Consider the following 17,186-nt stretch of genomic DNA (forward strand, 5'->3'; position numbering starts at 1 on the left):
TGGAGGGAATGTAAATTGGTATAGCCCCTATGGAAAACAGTATCAAGGTTGCTCAAAAAACTAAAAATAGAACTACCATATGTGCAGCAATTCTACTTCTAGGCATATATCCGAAGAAAACGAAATCACTATCTCAAAGAGACATCTGCACTCCCATGTTCACTGCAGCATTATTCACAATAGCCAAGACATGGAAACAGCCTAAGTGTCCATAGATAGATGACTGGATAAAGAAAATGTGACATATATAAAACTATGCATATAATTTAATATTATTATTAAATACTAAATATTACTATACAATATATCATACTAATATTATTTACTATATATATATATATATATATAATTTAATATTATCCAGCCGTGAAAAAAGAAGGAAATCCTATCATTGTTGACAACACAGATAAACCTCGAGGACATTATACTAAGGGAAATAAGTCAGACAGAGAAAGACATACTGTATGTTCTCACTTATACGTGAAATCTAATAAAACCAAACTCATAGAAACTGAGAACCCATTAGTGGTTATAGAGGTAGGAGGTTAGAGGTGGGGCAATGAGTGACGGTGGTCGGAAGGCACAAAGTTCCAGTTATAAGATGATAATTGTGATTGCAGTTAACAATACCATATTGTATAATTGAAAGCTGCTAAGAGAGTAGATCTTAAAAGTTCTAATTACAAGAAAAAAAGTTGTGTAGCTATGTGCAGTGATGGATGTTAGCTAAACATTGTGGTGATCATTTTGTGTGTTTGTGTGTGAGAGTGTGTGTGTGTGTGTGTATAATCACCTTAAACTTATGCAATATTATATGTCAGTTATATCTCAATGAAACTGAAAGAATAAAAAAGAATATCTTAAAAAACCAAATGTCAACGTTAAAAAAAAAAAAACTGGAAGGCTCAAGATGGGATGCTACAAAATTCAGGCAGCTGTTCTCTATGCAATAGTTGTTACCACATCATTGCAAGAAAAAAAAAGAAAACAGGTTAAGTAATAGTGTATGTGACACTTTTTATATGTCTTTTTTAAAATGAAAATATTTCCTTGCTTACGTAAATGTATTGCTCATGCAAGGCATGTAAACAACGAAATAAGAAATTAATTGAATCTTCCTTAAAACACTTGCTTTCTATAAAAAGTATGGACTGGTCTACTTGTTCCATTAAAACTGCAAGGCTGTACCTTTACTAAAAAGACAGTCTTGAACACATTCTCTTAGAGATCTGTTTATTTTTATTACATGCAACACAATGATTCACTGGTAAAGCCAGTGAAATTTGGTTTAGAATTTTCATTTTTATTTTTACTCTTCTCCATTTCCTTTGTAATATGCAAACGTGTTTACAAAAGGTGACAGTTTTGATCTTGGGTCATTCCCACTATCAGTGATGCTATACTTTCACCAAAATTCCTATTTCTTTGAAATAAAATTTAAGAAAACAACAAAAAGGAAAGGAAGGTACAAACATAGAGAAGGAAAGAAAACATAAGAGGAGGTGGGACAGGAAATCTTACCCACAAGTAGGAACAGGATTAAACAAAAGAAAGAATAATTTATTGAGTTGAAAGAAAAGGCTAATGTGTCTTTTTCTGTCCCTCTCTCTTCCTTGTTTTCCTTCCCCCCCCACTCCCTCTCTCCTTCCTTCCTTCCTTTTTTTCAGTGTAGGAACTTCCTTTTAATCTCCACAGAATCTGAAAGGTTTCCTCCAGATTTCTACCGTCTATACTGGGCTAGAATTCAAGGTCAAATGCTTGATTTTTCTCAACTAAGAGATAAGTGGAGGCAATGAATAACTAGTGAGTTGAGCAGAAATGCAAGAGCTGAGCCCCTTACCTGTCACTTCACAAGTCAATGCAACACTCTGTTTCTCTTTTACCTTCACATCTTCAAATGTATTTTCACCCACAATGTGAGGTGGTACTAAAAAAAAAAAAAAAAGACAGAAAAAGTAACGGTTCTAACAGCAGAATGGTTACTTAGAGGCATCTATTTTCATATTTTTATTAGGCTGTACCCTTTAAAACAATCCCTCCAAATTCTCATTATTATTTGTTTACTAGAATAATGTTATCATATTGTTTGATCAATTCTAAGATATACTATAAAGTTATATGTCATAAATTCAATTATAATGAATTTTATTGTATGTAAATCATAAAATCTGGATAAATGTCAACAAGTCAATGAGTAAAAAAATCTATTAGACATTTATTTCTCCCTCTATAACTCTGATAAGCACTCACATTAAACAAGTTATCAGAGTCTTAGAACATTGTTGAACAATTGTGAACTGATAAGACATGGCATTTCAGCCTTTTTAATCCAACTGATTACGTACAAACCATTCTAACATTGAATTCTTGCCAAGAGTGACAGTCCAGGGGCCAAAGAATACATAAATGTAAGTTCAAGCTGCAGATAAATTTTAACTCTGCTTCCAGAATGTATTTAAGACAATTTTATTTTGTCTAGATATTGTAAGTTATATAAATACCTAATACTGAAAGCCCAAAGGTTTTTCTTTCTTCACCAGCTGCATTCCTTACAACACAAGTATACTGGCCAGCATCTTCCATTCTGGTCTGCATCAACCGCAGAGTCCTTCCTCCTGGAGAAGCAAACCACCAGGTGACGCAAAAAGAAATCTGTAACTTTACAAGTTAGCCGTGTAGTGCTGAATTTCGGGAAAATTTAATCAATTCACTTCAAAGGCCTTTAAAATGCATTTATGTCAAGCTTTTTAAAAATATCACGTTTTAAGGCTATACGAAGCAGAACAGATAATTCAGAAGAAATTTCTGATTTAATGGATAAAAAAGGTTAATACAAACCTAGGTGACAGCAAGTAAGAAATGGAGTTTCACAGAGGTACTGTTTGAACATAATCTTGAAAGGTAAGTATTCTTTAACACAGAGAGGAGTTAAGAGACACCGCTGTAGGTAGAGTATGAATGAGGATCTAGAGGTAGAAAGTAGATGTGAGGTGTGGCACCTAAAACAGAACAGGCGGATAAAACAGTGAGAGATGAGACTAGTTGGAGTATGACCAGATTCTGTGGGCCTTTGAATGCTATGCTGAGGAATTTAGACTTTATTGTGTTCACTAAAGGCTATGGAAGTACATAAACAAAAAAGTCATGCTCTGATTCGTTCTTTAGAAAAACAACTGTGACAGGATGTTTACGAAAAGATTCCCAGTTTGTCGTGGAACACATGAAATGGGAACGTTAGAAAGAGGACTACACCAACTACCCAGATTGGGATGACATCAATATACAAGTGATGAATGAAACCAGGAAGACTGACTACCAGTTTTCAACTGAGTTTCATGGAATTCTAGCACTATTTACATCAAAGTTTATGAGGGTCACTTTGTTCATTAGCACAACTCTGATTTTGTTCCTCTTTATATTTTGAACTTCTATGTAATGAAGAAAGATTCTGGTAGACTGGGAATGAAACTCTGACATGCTGAAGGGTGTAATTTGGAGGAAATCTCCTATTAAGGACCAAGGAAGAGGAGCCAGCAGATGAGACTGAAACAAAGCTGGCAGAGAACAAAGAGACACACTGAGAGAATAGAGTCCTTGAGGACACGGGGAGAGGGAAGGGTAAGCTGGGACGAAATGAGAGAGTGGCATGGACTTATATACACTTTGTGTGCTTTGTGTCCACCTAGAGGGGTGGGATAGGGAGGGTGGGAGGGAGACATAAGAGGGAGGGGAGATGGGGCTATATATATACATATATATATATATATGTATAGCTGATTCACTTTGTTATACAGCAGAAACTAACACACCATCGTAAAGCAATTATACTCCAATAAAGATGTTTAAAAAAGTGTAAATCATTCTTAGGTTTTGTAATAATTTTCCACTCGGTGTATTTTTGCTTAGTACCCTGAATTTGAACTAAAAACATTGAAATGGTTAAACATAAAATTTTCATGTAAATATGCACCTGGATCTGAATTTATCAGGAGTTTCCATCTGCTTTATGTTTTTATAAACACAAGCCCTCATTGAGCTTTTCCTATAAGCAACCTACTCATCCTCAAACCAATGAAAGGTGAACTCAGTAGTATCTTACTTAGACAGACAAAACTGATTACCTAAATTCAGTCTTTTACCACAGTTGAATTTAAATAAGCAAAGTTGAATACAGAAATTCCCTAAACATGTCAAAAAACTTACGTTAATTAGGAAAGGATTCAAAAGCACTCACTGCTACTTCAGATTAGTGAGACCATAATATGATTCCAGTTGAGAGATACTAAAAAAATACAATGTTTATGAGTCATTGCTGGCTCTGCAAACCTCAATCTCATAATCATAAATCTCATGATCTTTCCTTTCTCTTTGTTTCCTGGTCCTCTCTCTTATTGCAGTGAAAGACAAAAAAGGGTTGGACAGTAAATTATACTTAGATGGAGACATTTCTCGTACCTATTAAATTTTTATAGCAGCTATCTGTTCTTGGCAGACAACTTCATAACAATGATAGGACCTTCAACAAAGTACTTCTTTCAGAAAAGCTTGACTTAACGTCTCAGGAGGACTAATCTTAATGAAACAGAAATGTGCAGCCGATCAAGGAACAAGCGAGTCATACGCCATTCATCTGATTCTCAGTCATCGATTGCACAACACACATGTTCAGACTGTAAAACTGAATGACTCTTCTGGCAGCACCACAAGGTGAAGTACATTTAATGTGTTCGCTCAGGGATTTCCAGCTGCTAGTCAAGCAAAACAAAGCTATACAATAGAACCAAAACACTACTCCTGTGGATCTATAATAAGCCAGAGTACCTCATTTTATCTTGCCTTTTTCATTTCCAGGAGCCCTGATGTAGTTATTATATTTAAAAAGAATTCCTACTTTTTCAGCAATTGAGAATTTTAAAAAACCCAATAATATAAGGATGATTATAAGATAAGAAGATAATGTGTTCAGGTTTTTGGTAACCAAACTGCAATGAAATCTTTGCCATCCGTATGCATTCCTTAAGATCAACAGAGGCAGGCAGTCCTTCAAAAATAAAAGCATTGTAGGACACAGGAAAGTTTCCTAGGATAGGGAGACCCAAATCTTTTACCAGGTTGTCTATGGCAAATAACAACAAACATGTATTGGATGCTTAGGATATAAGCAGGCACTGTGTTAGCTGCTTTACACATATTAACTCATCTTTACAAAACCCCCTAAGAGGCAAATACCACTAGTATCCTCACTTTACAAGTGAAGAACTGAAGTTAGCAAAGTTAAGAAACTTGCCTGAGGTTATAAATCTAGTATTATAGGCAATAGATATAATAATTATAGCAATGTATATTCCTCATTAAGCCCCTATCATTTGTAGACCAAGATCTTGAAGAAACAGAGGGACCTTAGGCTATTCAGACCTAATTCAAATACTAGGAAAGTATCTTTTCTGAAAAAGCCTTCAAAAGTGAGAATTTAAACTTTGAACAAATTTAGGGGTAGGGAGCTTGTTACCTCTTAAAATAGCTCATCTTGACTTTCAACAATACAAATATTTCTTAAAGTTGTTTGTATTCAGACCGAAATCTGTCCCTAGAATTTTCCATACACTGGTATTACTTTTAACCTTTGGCACTAGACGGAACCAACATAATCTTTTCTATGCCATGGCTCTTCAAGTATTTAAATGTAATTTTCACTATGCTGTCATGAGTTACACAAGGTTTATTTTTTCAGGTTAAATAGAATTGGACATATAGTTTACTTTGCAATAATTTGCCATCATGATTATCCTCCTTCGAAAATACTGTCAATAAATCCTTCTTCTAATCTTCCTAATGAGTAAGTTAAATCCACAATACAACTGGTGTTTTACTTGTTTTATTGGTGAAAATATATTTTATTCATGTGGCAAAACACTGCATCTGTTTTCATGATAAACACATTATACTGTTAATGCATACTCAATAACCAAACCAATTCAGAGATCTTTTCATATGAAGAATTCTGAAGCTATATCTCACCCTAATTTTCACCATTGGTTTTTGAATGTGAGTGCAGGAGTTTACGTAACTTTCATTTTGTTAGGTTTAACTCAAAAGTTCCAGAGTGAGGTGTGTTTGAATTCAGATGCCTTCATTCAGCACATTAGGTATTCTTCTAAATATCCAAGCTTTTTATTACCCATAAACTTGGCAAGATTATTTTCTTAGTCTGTACTCAAATTATTACTGAAAGGGGCCAAGTGCAGATTCCTGTGGCATGCCCCAAGACACCTCTCTCAACACTTACGCTGATCCATAAAGAATAAGCTAATAGATTTTCCTACATAATTAGATAAGGAATAAGAGGAATATCTTTTTTACAATAATGATAAAATCTTAGCTCACTTGAAACTATTCCATCTTGGAAATATAAATCTCACTCAGATTAGAGTTGTGAAAAAATTTAAACTCGTGGTTATAGAGATATGTTATACAACATTATTCACTCTAGGCTCTGGCTTCAAGTATTTCTTTTCATTCTTCGCTTTTCAGATTGGTTGGTACTCATTCCAGCATGAATTATAGAGATATGTTATATAACATTATTCACTCTAGGCTCTGGCTTCAAGTATTTCTTTTCATTCTTCACTTTTCAGATTGGTTGGTACTCATTCCAGCATGAATGCTCTGACATCCCCGTGATTTAAGTAATAAGTGAGTGCCAAGATTTGTCAAAAGGATATAGAGATATTTAGAGATTTTCCCCATTGTCATATAGCTTCTGATGTCCTAAAATTTTTTCTTAATATGATCAGTGGGTATTATAGTAAGCAGCTAGATCATAAAGAAAAAAATAAGACATGGAGTTATGAGAAATTAAGGAGAAACTGCGGCCACAGGAAGCTAATCAGATTATCAGGCTACAAGAATTTCTAATACCTGAGAGAATTCTCAGAGAACTGCTAAAGTTGACAGGACACCCATCTTTAAGCCAGGTAATTGAAGGCAGGGGAATTCCTGAAGCTTCACAAGTTAGGGACACTGAGTTTTTTTCCACCACACTGATATTTTCAGGTGTCCTGTGGTTTCCTATGATGCTTGGAGGGGCTGTAAGACAAAACAAAACAAACAAGAAATGGAAAGGAGGGTGGCTAGTATGTAACAAACACCAAATTCTAAACAGCTTATTCTTAAAAATAAGGCTTCCATTTTCTAGTCAACAGTAAGCAAAATAAGCAATCACAACAATAAGATGATGATGATGATGACGATGACGACAACACTCCTGGAAGTAAAAATGTCACTTCTTCCTCACTAATAGCAACATATGACTTTTTTTCTTAATTTGTTTATTTTATTTATTTATTTTTGGCTGCATTGGGTCTTAGTTGCAGCACTCGGGCTCTTCGTTGCAGCATGTGAGCTTCTCTCGAGTTGTGGTGTGCGGGATTTCTCCCTCTAGTTGTGGTGCAAGGGTTCCAGGTTATGTGGGCTCTGTAGTTGTGGTGCGCGGGCTCCAGAGCGCATGGGCTCTGTAGTTTGCAGCATGTGGGCTTCTCTAGTTGAGGTGCCCGGGCTCAGTAGTTGTGGCACGTGGGCTTAGTAGCCCCACGGCATGTGGGATCTTAGTTCCCTAACCAGGGATCAAACCTGCATCTGCTGCATTGGAAGGTGGATTCTTTACCACTGGACCACCAGGGAAGTCCCCAAATGACTTTCATATTGTTATTCTAATAGTGGTGAATGATTTTCTGTGAGTCACTCATCTTTTCTGGTAATATGGATTCATGACTTTCTTATAGGCAGAATTTTCTAACAAATAATTCTAGTATTAAAAATTAAAAACAATCAAACAAATTAGAAGCTCAAAACCTCGTGAAACACACCAGCTTTCATGTTATCTATACTAACCACATTTTTGTTCCTTGGGCTAGTTGTTTCCTTGCTGGTTTTTTCCTTATTTTCACCCCAATCCATCTCATGGAGACAAATGTGGTTTCAACTGGAATAGGAGCAGTAGAGTTGATGGGACTTAGTGACACCAGATATGAGAAACAGAGGAGTCAAGGATGATTCCTAGGTGTTTCCCTTGCTCAATCACATTAGGGGGTGGGATTGGCACAATCACCCATGAGAGAGTGTGGATAGAGAAGCAGGTATTGCCCATTTCAGAGCCCTGGGGCATTCTAACACTACAGGCTGGAAGGGTAGGGGGAAACAATAAGGTAGGTTGAGAGGAAGGAGTTGCCTGAGAGTTAGAGACCAACCAAGAGGGGCAGGGGTGGGGCAGTTCCAGAAGCCTAGAAAAGACATAAGTGACCAGCTCCTTGGGGTCAAATATGCCTTGTGAATGCAAAAATGTGAGACACACAAAGTGGGTTGAGAAGACGGGTTTGGGCAATGAGCAGAGTAGAATCAGGATAGTCTGAGGATAGAGTGACAAGTCACATTGACCCAACAGTCCTGGACAAGTGCAAGGGCTGGGTCAGAGGAGAACCAGTGTTAAAACCCAATTAAGCCAGCACTGGAACATAGATAAAACAAGGCTACACAGAGGCCTTGAGTGCCTCTATGTCCCTCATTAGCCCCATGGAAAGCTACCCCTCCATCATGTTTTCCTTCTGCACACAGAAGGGCCAGTGACACCCTCCACTTTCAATGGTCTTGCAGAATTGAAGTACATGGAAGATTGAGCCAACTGGAATTTAGCCTAATCTGAGACCTTGATTTCTCAACATCAGTCTTGCCTAGGAAATTTTACGACAGAAATTCTTGTTAATACAACTGACCTAAATGTCCCTCCCTAGAGAATTGATCAAATAAAGTATGAAACATTCAAATAATGAAATAGTAAGCACCCGTTAAAAAGAATGAAAAAACCACAATCTAACAAAACGATACACAGGACTGATCCCTTTTCAGTCTTTAGCTTTGGTTTACACACTGGCTGCAAACTACAAGATCTTAATACTGGACTTTGTGCATGTTCTAACTGGATTTAAGTTACAAGACCATGTCTATTAGATTTACCATTTCTATAGATTTAAAAAATGCAATTCAAATTGTATGCATACAAATAGGTGTCCCTGAGTACATGTGTGTTTGGTCCATTCCTACGGACATTTACTGCACATTACTTAGAATTTTAAAGCTGACTTCAGTACAACTTATGCCCATCTGATGCTCAGTCAGTAAGCTCTAAGGAACCTAGACGTACACTAGCCAAGTCAGCTAATGTGGAAAACACAGAATCATGGAATATTACTTGGGATAGCACTGGATCAAAAGTACTTGAAGAAGATAATTATCTACTTTACTATGTGCTTTCCTAAAAGAATATCCAATATATGCTTATTTCAGCAAGGTAAGATATGGAAGGTCAGGCATAGTAGGAGGAGTGATGAGACTGATCTAAAGAAGTGGTGCAAATGTAGAAAATAATCGACTATAAATAAAAGACTCAACATTTGAGGCCTATGTCTCCCATCCAGGAGGCTATAGATTATATTAGCCAGTGAATAGACCTATTGAGCCTGTTTATACTTACTGTGTACACTTAAGTCATATTTTCTGTCAGTCATTCCTGCTATATTCACAGCAACACACACATAACGGCCTGTGTCAGACACATGGACATTCTTCAGCTGAAGGATATGACCTTTATCCGTTACTTCCATTCCCCTTCCCTTAGTCAAAGGGCGGCCATCTTTCATCCAGGTGACTGTTGGTTGAGGGATACCCTCCACCTCACACTCTAAGGAAATGCTCTTCCCTCGAGTTACGATGATTTCAGTAGGGTGGGTGCCACTGTTGGCTATAGTTGGTCGAACTGGGAAAAAAAAGAAAAGAATAGGAAATGTTTGCCTTAAGTCTTATATAAGAATTTTCATCAGGCAAAGTTAAATTCTTTTTTTTTTTTGAAAGAAAATGCTTTATTGTTTCTTGTGGCCATACAAGCAGTACAAATTTACAACAAAACAAAAATCACAAAATTCAGAAAAGTAGAAAGCTCACTCACCATGCTATAATCGAATATACCCACTGAAAACATTTAGGTCTTCATGAAACCAACCATTACAAAATGAAATTAAAGAAAACATACTAAGCACAATAACATAAAAACAAATATCTAGGAATAATATGACAAAACACACTAAATTCATTTTTGATGTCAAAAAATTAGCTACTAAAGAAAAGACCCAGGACTAATAGACATGGCATTGCTGTACTGAGAGGTAGAATTCTTCTCCAATGTACCTAAACGGGTTCATAACTAAAATAAAGCTATCAATATAGTAAGGAAAGAATACTGCATTAGCTACTTTCCCTGCTTTTGAGAAGTTATACAACTATTTGAATTATCATTTGTAGCTCTAACCCAGGGAAGTCTTCTAGTACTAATTTTAAAGTAGATATGATAGCCTAGCTCATGTCCTAATGTCTGTTACCAATTCCTTTCTTCCTTTCACTAGAGGAGTTGGAAAAGCTGACTTTCTCAGTCTTTGTTGGAAATTGAGGTGACCTCAGGAATCACCGTAGACCTAAAAAGTCTAAATGGAGGTCTGCTGGCAGGGGTGAGGTGAGGGGGCGGGTTTGTGAAATTTTTTGCTCTCCTGCCAAAAGAGAAAGATACCATTCTTTCCCCTTCTCACACTGACTTCAATGTGGACTTGATACTACAAATGCAGCAACCATCTTGAGATAACAAAGGAAGGACCAGGAGGATCCTAGATCTCCTGTCCTGATAAGAGTAAGGTGCAGACCAACTCCAGTGACTGCCAGCCTCAGGCTTCTCACTATGTGAGAAAATAAACCTCTATTTGTTTAAGCCACTGATGGCCAGTGATTCTGTAAATTTATAGCTAAATTCACCTAGTGGATACTGATTCCAAGAAAGAAGATTAAACCAACTCAAATACACATGTGTGTGGGAAAGAAAATGGACCAGTGTTGGTAAGCCTGTGTTCCAGGGCCAATCCTGTCACATACAAGCCATGTGGCCTCAGCTGGTCATGGAAACTTCTCTGGGCTTAAGTTTCCACATACATTTTTGAGGCAATATTTTTGTCTCATACCCCAGCTATGTAAAGATTAAATGAGGTAATGTAAATATTTTAAATACTTTAAAATCTTATATAAGTTAAATATTCTTTACAATGAGGTATTTTTACATATTGTAAATATACCCTATGGTACAATGCCATCTTCTCCATTCCGCACATACACTATCCTGACCCCCAAAAGTTACAGCCACATTGATATATCTGCCAGCAGCAAGCTGATGCAGATGTTCAGCTGTATTGCTGAATAAATAACAGCTAGAAATAAGTAATTACTCTCTTTATTACATCAGCACAATTAAAATTTGTGGGTCTTATGAAAGGTATAGTTGTCCCTGGGTATCCATTGGGAATGGTCCCAGGATGCCCTCAGATACCAAAATGCTCAAGTCCATTCTATATAAAATGGCATAGTATTTGCATATAAGCTATGTACATCCTCCCTTATACTTTAGATCATTACTAGATTAGTTATAATACTTAATACAATGTAAATACTGTGTAAATAGTTGTAAATACAATGTAAATGCTATGTAAACAGTTGCCTGGTGCGTGGAAATTCAATTTTTGCTTTTTGTAACTTTTTGGATTTTTAAAAAATATTTTTCAATCTGCAGTTGGTTGAATCCATGGATGCAGAATCTGTGGATATGGAGGGCCAATTGCATACTATAACCATACCACTTTGAATGACTCTTAAAGATATGAAGAAAAAGTAAAAGGGAAGGATGGAGAGGTTTTTTTAAAAAAATTGTGCCAAAGCCTGGCTAACTAATAACTTACTGTAAACTTGCAGATTGTAGTCTTTCTTTGCTGTTCCAGCAACATTTGATGCCACACATGTATAGAGCCCTGCATCAGATTCTTCTGCAACTGAAATCTGCAAATGCCTGCCTCCAGATAAAGTTCTGACCCGCCCTGCAGAATCAGCCAGCACTGGGGAGCCTGCAAAGAAAACCAAGTGGCAGAATGTGAAGCATAAATGTAAGGTGTTTTGTGTATATACTCTAATGAGTATATATACATATATATTTACTTCCTAGTTCACATACTTAAAAGGCAGAGGACACTGTATAATAATCTATGCAAAAAGGAGGAGGAGGAAGATAAAGAGCAGACTATCTTCTGCAAATTTTTCTTTCAATCAATATTGCACTTAAAAGAAAACATACTTAGTAAAACAAACAAAATAAAATCTTTAAGTAAAACAAGAATTATTTTTTAGATCAGCTAAAAATTTAGATGATCTGATACTTAATGGAAACAGATATTTGTTGATGAATAACTAAAAATCTGTTCAACTGCAGAATTCAATCTTAACGTACATTACAAAACTGTCACAAACACAGCAAAAATGTTTGCTTTAAAAAAAAAGAAAAATTTTAAACCTATTTTAAAGAAGAAAGAAATAGTTCATTGAATGGTGGATTCTTGATCATTATAGCTGCCCTACAATGCATTTGATTAAAAAAGAATTAATGGAGAAAATTAATTTCTTCTTGGGAGCAGTGAGTCTCAAAACTGACAATTTTCAGGTTGATATTGTAGAAGTATCACATACGGCACATTTAACACAAAGCAATTCTGCTGTCTGGTATTTTCCCGTGCAAAGCTTAAGAAAGTTTGTTGGCATGTTTCTCAAACAAAATATAAATTCACTTAATATTTATATTTAATTTTATAAATGTCAGAGGATGAAAACTGACCTTTCTTCTTCCAAATTAGATTTGGGGGTGGAATACCACTTGATTCACACAATAGACTAATAAGATGCCCTTCAATGACTGTAAGCTGAGCAAGTTCATCAGAACCATAAATATTCGGTGGTACTGAAAGATTAAAAAAAGGAAAAATATTATTTTACACTCAAATATAAAATTTCCCTAACACTTTGCATGTAAAAATGAAAAAAGGTTCCCACTCAAATGGTACATGTAAATAATTTAGCACTTGAGGTTGACATATCAACACCACATTAAAAGTCAACTGTAAGACCTAGAATAAATACCTAATAGCAGACTTCCCATTTTCACAGATAGAAACTTAATTATCAAAACACTCAGAGTGATATAAAAAGGAGATACAGTCTAGATATTTAGACATCTTGCACCAAAAGAAATGAAGACACTTACCAAATTTAAATTTAACCCAGTCATTGTGCCTCTCCAGCTTTGATATCTCAGATGTTGAACAGAATAGAAAGACATCAGGCATATAACATATAGTAAAGAACAGAGGTAAGGAATTTGATCTGAGAAACAGACATGCTACCTATCCTAGATTGCACAGTCTGCATCCCCCCATTGATCTCCAGCTTCTGCTTGGAACCCTCAAAGTGAATTCTGACTACCCACACTTTACTCAAAGAGGCTGAGTCTGCATTTGCTGGTTGAACTCTCCCTTGGGACACTTTTCTGGTTTCAGTATTATCACGTGATAGATGCTTATTCTCCCAAGCTCCTGGGAGTTGAGGCGTGGGAGAATCCTCCTCACTGCCAATGCTGCTCCCAGCCATTGTTCAAGCACCCCCATGAAAGTCTCTATTCTTTTGAGGCTAATGTCACCCACTTACTTCTTTTTTTCTTATCACCATCTGTGAACCTGTCATTCTTTTTCCATTCACTGAACAATTTGGTACTTGTTTTTATCCTTTCTCTTTACATGAAGACCTGCCACATTCTGTATGAACTGAATATCCACATGTCTAAACACCTGGCTACTCAGTTCCTTGATCTACTCATCCTGTTCTCCATCAGAGGCCATACCCTTTTCACCATCTAGAACATTTCTCCTATTAATTTATAAATTTAGGCCACTTTCTGACAACTGCTCTATCCTTATAGCTCTTTCACGCAACTATTCCCAATTCTCAATTCAATGACCTAATTGAATCTCAAGTCGTTAAACCTCTCAGAAGCCTCCCAACCTAGCTGCTTACTCTTTTATTTACCAACTTCACTATCCAACTTAGATTTCATGATCAGTAATTTCAGCTAGTCCTCTGCCAATATTTTCAACTGCCTGGCACCATTGCTCTTCCTATTTGGCAATACCCTTAATTTGGGATGAATCCTATAGTTCACTCTGTCATCACCTATCCCACAGATGAAAATTGTACAGAAGAAAATGACAACTACACAAATTGCCACCACTATAAATTCATGATCTCCAACCCAAACTCCACCTCCTCTACTCCCATGGCTTCCAAATCTGTACCTTACAAATCTGTACCTGTAATGCAGATACTCTCTGAGATCTGGACTTCTATATCTGACTACTTAACATCTCATCCTGGATGCCTTAGAGGCACTGTCAAACTCAACTTGCCTCAAACTGGACTCAGTAACCAGTGTCATTGTCTTTCTTCTTAAGTTCTCTATGCCTACATGTGGCATAGTACCTAGAACACAGAGTCACCCTATAAATGATTTTTGAGGTCTCAACTTTCTCTCCCCTATCATTCATTCTTACATTGACTGCAACCTGCTTTCCTCTTTAAGAGGCATTGGTCTACTCAGTTGTGAAGTACACTTTGTATTTTATGTCTCATTTGGCTTCTCTGCAATGTGTGCCATTATTCATTCATTCATTCACTCATCTATCTAACCATGTCCAACTTATTTGTTGTCTGTGTTCTTCTTCTGGGAACACCATTGTCCCTTAGTTTCCATGACACAAGCTTTACCCAGTTTTCCTCCTCCCTCTTTGACTGTTCCTTCTCAGTTTCCCATTTGGGGGTCTCTTTTTCTGTCTCCCTTCCTATGTGATATGTGAGGGTCATTCTATACAGTACTCTTTTGTACACATTCTTCTTATTCTCACTAAGGGATCTCAACTACTACGTATACACTCATGCCTCTAACCTCATATTTTTAACTGTTATCTCTTTCTCCTGAGCTATAGGCTCATAATTCTGATGGCATAGAGGATAGCTTCACATGAACAGTCTACAGGTATCTCTAATACAGCATTTTAAAAATGAATTCGTCACCTCACTTTCTAATTGATCATCACTCCAAATTTTTCTTTTTCTTTTCTTTTTTTTTTTTTTCAAACTTTACTTGATAAGACTTAGCTCAGTGTTGTCCATACTGGGAGTTATATGAATATTTTCCCCATTTGAAAGAAATGAGAAGAGAAGGGAAAGAAAGGAAAGACGAAGGGAGAAAAAGGATGGAAGGAGGTAGGAACAGAAGTGAATGATACGTAACAAACATGTAGCAAATATAAATGTACTGCATAGTAAACTCTGTCGTTTAACAGTAAATCCTTTTACAGGTGAATGATAATACTTCTTACAATTTTCCTCAAGATTTTTTAAAATGATAATAATGATTTATAATTAACAAGTCATTTTATACATAAAATATTTATTCTCTATTGGAATTAGATTACTTCCTCTACCTATTTTTATTTTAAAATGTGTTTTTGAATTAACTTTTATAATCAAAGGTAAATTTCAGGTTACTATCTCAAAAATTAAAAAGTTTAAACAAATACAATCAAAATTGAGAGCTTAATATGTTATAAATGAATTTAAAGAAGTACTTAAAATAAAGGTGAATATGTAGGAAATGGGAACACTTTTAAACATAGTGTAACAACTACAGTGATATAAAAGTTGTGACTATTCCTAAGAATTATCTTAATTAGTAATAGTAAAACTTCAAGCAAGAATAACTTTGTACATTTGTCAGCGGAGTAATCCCATCTCCCACCCACAAGTGCATGTGTTCTCTTTCTCTCACACAAATATAATTCACATACACAATTTAGCCTTTTGACTTATTTTCAACTGACCAACACACTCTCTGTTCATGGAGAACACTCAATCATTAGAGGATCTCAGTTGTAGAAGCTAAAAGGCATATTAATCAAGCAGGAGAGCAGAACTGTTCTACATCAAAGTTACAGTGACCAACATGTTTAGGTTCAGGAAATCCGTCTAGTTGCTCTTGAATTAATTATATAAGCTGATATTCAGGACAGTTCAGCATCATTTAAACATATTAATTAGTGTCCATGTCTGTATTATGATCAATTTTAGTTATGTGGTTGGTTATTTTAAGAACTGACACAAAGAATCAAAGATTAAACCACAAGCTGTGTCATTTGCTTTACAGGGGCTGATCCCACTTACCCCAAATGTTGACATTATAGCTTTTCTCAGCTTTTCCAGCAACATTTGTTGCCTCACAAGTGTAACGACCACTATCTTGAACCTGAGCATCTTCAATCTGAAAACAAAATCATGCTTTGAAACCACAGTTTCTATTTCGTAAGTAATTGGGGCTTTTCTATTAATGTTATTTGTGATCTCTGATTTTTCGTTTGTGTTCTGAAGGTTTTCAAACATGTAAAAAATAGAGGGAACAGTAAAATGGATGGCTATATGCCCATCACCCACATTCAACACTTATCAAAATTCAGCAATTCTCATTTATGTCATACCTTATTTGAATCTCATTAATTTTACTGGTTGAAGGTCTAGAAAGGCCTTTTAAATATGATTCAGATAAAATAATAAAAAAATCACAATTAATTTCTGAATATGTTATTCAGGGCTTTAAATATACAATCTTTCCATGCCCAGGTCCTTGTTCAGTAAAATAATACCCATACTATTAATTTATTATGTCTTCTCCCATATTGGGTTTGTAAGCTTCTTCAAGCCAGGTATTATACTCAATTAGTCTCAATCTCCTAATACCCAGTTTGGTGCTTGGTAGATAACTGAATACCAGTAAATACTTTCCATATATTTATCTGCAACATACATTAATACTCATTTATCATTTATTCATAGACCTTTCAGCAGTTATGAGAATCTTGTACCAGGTACTATAGGTAGAAGATACAAAGAAGTATGGTGTAATATATGGTTTCTGACTTGAGTTTTCAATCTAGTTGAGAATATAATGTATGTGAACATAAAAAAAGTTTAATAATAAACAAGGTATAAATAAGAATATAAGATAATCTAAGAGGTACAACAAACAGTATGTAATTGCTAAAAGCTTTGAAATCAATTGCTAAAACATTCAAAAGAGAATCATTGGAGTTGGAGTTATCATTAAAAGTATTTAGTACAGCAGGGGTACACTAGAAGTTTTCATTTCTATGAGGTCTTCGCCCTATGTTCCTTCC

At 35.8% G+C, this 17,186-nt stretch overlaps 1 protein-coding gene across 1 annotated transcript in view; it reads right to left on the minus strand.

Moving 5' to 3' along the window:
• The window catches only part of HMCN1 (hemicentin 1), a gene marked incomplete at its 3' end in the record, with an annotated part of 531,222 nt that overhangs the window by 171,117 nt on the left and 342,919 nt on the right, over nucleotides 1-17,186 (minus strand). The window contains exons 42-48 of the mRNA XM_079726768.1: nucleotides 16,180-16,276; nucleotides 12,746-12,868; nucleotides 11,823-11,984; nucleotides 9,527-9,808; nucleotides 6,919-7,086; nucleotides 2,502-2,615; nucleotides 1,841-1,927 (exon numbers count right to left, since the gene is read on the minus strand). Coding sequence (XP_079582894.1) covers nucleotides 1,841-1,927; nucleotides 2,502-2,615; nucleotides 6,919-7,086; nucleotides 9,527-9,808; nucleotides 11,823-11,984; nucleotides 12,746-12,868; nucleotides 16,180-16,276 — 1,033 coding nt within the window. The remainder of the gene's footprint in view (nucleotides 1-1,840; nucleotides 1,928-2,501; nucleotides 2,616-6,918; nucleotides 7,087-9,526; nucleotides 9,809-11,822; nucleotides 11,985-12,745; nucleotides 12,869-16,179; nucleotides 16,277-17,186) is intronic.

Source organism: Hyperoodon ampullatus, assembly GCF_949752795.1.
Source record: "Hyperoodon ampullatus genome assembly, chromosome: 2".
Lineage (NCBI taxonomy): Eukaryota > Metazoa > Chordata > Mammalia > Artiodactyla > Ziphiidae > Hyperoodon > Hyperoodon ampullatus.